Source organism: Plectropomus leopardus, unplaced genomic scaffold (genome assembly GCF_008729295.1).
Source record: "Plectropomus leopardus isolate mb unplaced genomic scaffold, YSFRI_Pleo_2.0 unplaced_scaffold3781, whole genome shotgun sequence".
Lineage (NCBI taxonomy): Eukaryota > Metazoa > Chordata > Actinopteri > Perciformes > Serranidae > Plectropomus > Plectropomus leopardus.
In genome coordinates, this window is record NW_024641361.1 from 211 (window position 1) to 3,779 (window position 3,569).

A 3,569-nucleotide genomic window follows, 5' to 3' on the forward strand; every position below is an offset into this window, starting at 1 on the left:
TACAGTAAAATAAACCATAGAATAAAAACAAAATAATGAATAAAATACATGTATTTCTCTAGTTTGTGGCTATTTCCTGCAAACATACTGAACTCAGCTTGAGTTAAAAAGTGTCCAAACATCACCAGCATGTGAAAAAATAATCAATTATGAAAGTTTCCTGCAGAAAAGCGTTATTCTATGAGATCAAACATCATATTTAACAGGTAGGACTCACCGGCTGGTCCTCCCGGTTCTCCAGCTGTGGTTCTGCCGCTGCGGCAGCTGTTGCCGCTTCGCCGCCGCCTCCGCCGCCTCCGCTGCCGCCTCCCGGTGGCTCGGCCAGCCTCTCCAGACACGCGGACCCGAGAGAGGAGCTCTTGTGGTGGGACTGCACCAGGTAAGCCACCGTGGGCTTCTTGGAGGACGCAGGCGGCCTCTCCCGGCCGCTCCCGGAGCCGCTCCCCGCCGCTCCTCTGCCGCAGAGCGGAGCCTCCTCCGCCTGGGAGGAGAAGAGCAGGTCGGGCTGCGAGGAGGAGATGACCCGGTCCAGGACGACGTGTTCCTTCCTCTTCATCCTCTTGAACATCCACATGCCCCGGTCCTTCTTGTCCTCCGGGTCTCTGGAGCCCAGCTTGGGGCTGAGCAGCGGCTTGGCGCGGGCTTGAAACTGTTTCCACATCGTGCTGGTTTGTTGGGACGAGCTGCTCTCATTCTCGTCCTCCTCGCTCCGCTCCATTCCCGCCTCTGCTCCGACCTCACACCGACCGACGGACGGACTCCCGGTCCACCGACGAACTCAGTCTGCAGCGACTCTGTTCAGACGCAGCACACCGAGAAAAACACCGAAACGCGGACGCAAACACCGGACATGTTCTCTGGCTCCTCCGCCTGTTGTCGGGGTCGTCCAGCCCCCTTTTCGTGGAAATATTTACACCAGCAGGCAGTGAAGGTAGCAGCAGGGCCGCACTCAGGGTTTTACGGTACCAGGGCCCCAAACTGGCCCCCGTGTCTTAGAATCATAAAAATCTTTGAAATGTCCGTAAATCCTAGAAACGTCTTAATATTGTAGAAATGCTCTGAATCAGTAATGTCCTAAAATCTTGTAAACGTCCTTAAATCCTGGAAGCTAAAATATTTAATCCAATAATCCTAGAAACATCCTAAAATCCTAGAAATGTCTTAAAATTCTAAAATGTCCCAAAATCCTAGAAATGTCTTAAAATCCAAGAAACATCCTAAAATCCTAGAGATGTCCTAAAGTCCTAGAAATGTTGTAAACGTAAAAAATCCTGCCCCTTTAATAGCAGCAGACCTGTGTGGAAATTTGAGAGAAAATTCAGTTTAAATATCTCAAACATTACTTTTTTTTAATTAAAAAAAAAATCTTATCCACAACTTTGAGAAATCAATGCACTTATTTACCCACTGATTTAAGAAAACACACATTTTCAGATGAAAACAAAATTTTTATTTTGTTTTTTTAACCCTCTGTTACTTTCCCTTGTTTTATTGTAAAGTGTTCGGTAATACTGTTTTGTCGTTTTTTTAAAGTACAATATTAAAAAAAAAAACCATGTTATTCTACAGTGACCCTGAGGGTCGAGTACAAAACATTTCTCAGAACAAGACAACACTTCAAAAACACCCTGAAATAATGTTGTGTTGGTTTAATTATGTTTTGTGAAATGTTTTTCTGTTTTTTTTTAAATGTTGTTTTCTCTGTATTGTTGTTGTGTTTTTAGTGGGTTTTTTTCCAGATGTTTGTCTGCTGTCCAAAATGTCATTGTGTTTTGTGGAAAAAAAGTAGTTGTTTTTTTTAATGTTGTTGTTTTCCAAAATGTTTTGCTATTTTGAAATATTTTAGTGTTTTGTGAAACTTTCTGTGAAGCCTTTTTCTGTTTTTTTATGTGTTTTCTGAAATGACTGTTGTGTCTTCCAAAATATTGCAGTTTTCTAAAATGTTGTAGTGTAGTGAAATGTTACAGTTTTCTGAATCGTTGTAGTGTTTTGTGTTTTCAGAAATGTGTTTTGTGAAATGTTTTTGTGTCCTGAAATGTTTTGTTTTGTGAAATATTTTTTGTATTTTTCAGAAATCCTGTTTTCTAAAATGTTGTCGTGTTTTGTAATTTTTTGGTTTGTTTTGTAGATTGTGTTTTGCCCCTCAGAGCAAATGTCATTATCACTATTATTAATAAAAAGCTAATACACTGTTGGGCGCTCACTTTAAATGTTTCTCTGCACGTATGAGGGACTGAACCAAATTAAATATTGAACTGAAATCTGCAGCAGGAAGCTTTTTAATTGCTCGCTGAAATCACAACTGTAACATATATGAGCAATAAAATAGTGAGTAATACTGATTTTTATATATCATACACACAAATAAATAAAACTCAGTTAGCGTACTGTATGTAGGATTATTTTTTACATGTATTTTCCTCCTTTCCTTATGATTGTACACTGCCATACTTTTTCAAAAAACGTAGTTAATATGTGTATTAATCATGGCTTTACTGCGAATCATGCGGAATAAAAACACTTAAAACTCCTTGTAGTCAGAGATAATGTATGCATGAGCTCTCTCACACACACACACACACACACACACACACACACACACACACACACACACACAACCACACACACACAGCAGCGCTGAGATTTAAGAGAGGCTGATGATCTGGAGCCATATGTCCATCTCGTCCATAATCATGCACAAACCATCAGCGTCTTTTCAATCTGGGCGTGGCTCCACGCGTGCAGCAGGTGTCCACACATCAGTGCATAAACTACGAAATAAATCAAGGGCGTGGTGCATTCAGGTGCATTCAGTATTTCAAGTAATCTACTGCGATCTAAAAGTGCAAACTACTTTCTATTGCCTAACTAGACTGACTTGGCTAAAGACTGCGTTAAAAAAAGCAACATTTCTCATTAAAATCAGGCCAAAACACATCTCCCAGCATGCTTTTGGTGTACTGTGTCTTTAAGTTTCCGGTGATTGTAATTATCCAAATATTTCCTCCTCTCACCCGCTGCAGAGACGGGGTTTTTGAAGGTTTTAATCAGTGCTATATGTGTTTGATTTTTGCTCCCTAAATGAAAAGTTTTAAGATAAGAGGTCACAGGTCCTGCTCGTGCATCTGCTGCTGCATCTTCTGGAGCATCTGCTGCATCCTCCTCAGCTGCAGAGCCGACAGACACATGAAAGAGGAAGATGAAGAGACGGCTTACATAAGAAAACATGTGGGTCATCATTTTCACACATGCTTATGTAAAACCTGCTGCAGTGCATTATTCTCCGTTTGATTAAGGAGTCACACTCACTTCGTCGTCCTTCATTTTGATGAGTTTCTCCGTCTCCACGTCCGGTGTGGACAGCGGCAGGATGGGGATGGGGCTCTCCACGCGCTTGTCTGCATTCATTTTACTGTACGAGAGGATACACACATAGAGGATGACAGTGAGGCAGTAGGGTTTTTGTTTTTTTTGGAACTTTTTATTTTCCATTTTTAATCAGGACTCTGTATGAAATGATAATAATGATAATAAAAAGTATAACAAAAATCTATAAATAATAATTATTC

General features: G+C 41.0%; 1 protein-coding gene across 1 annotated transcript; it reads right to left on the reverse strand.

Moving 5' to 3' along the window:
* Nucleotides 1-217: 217 nt before the first annotated feature.
* Nucleotides 218-942, reverse strand: LOC121938918 (homeobox even-skipped homolog protein 2-like; the record flags this gene model as incomplete). Its single annotated transcript, XM_042482070.1, has 1 exon — nt 218-942. A coding segment is annotated over exon 1 (501 nt), but the record flags the coding sequence as incomplete, so codon positions are not given.
* Nucleotides 943-3,569: the final 2,627 nt, after the last annotated feature.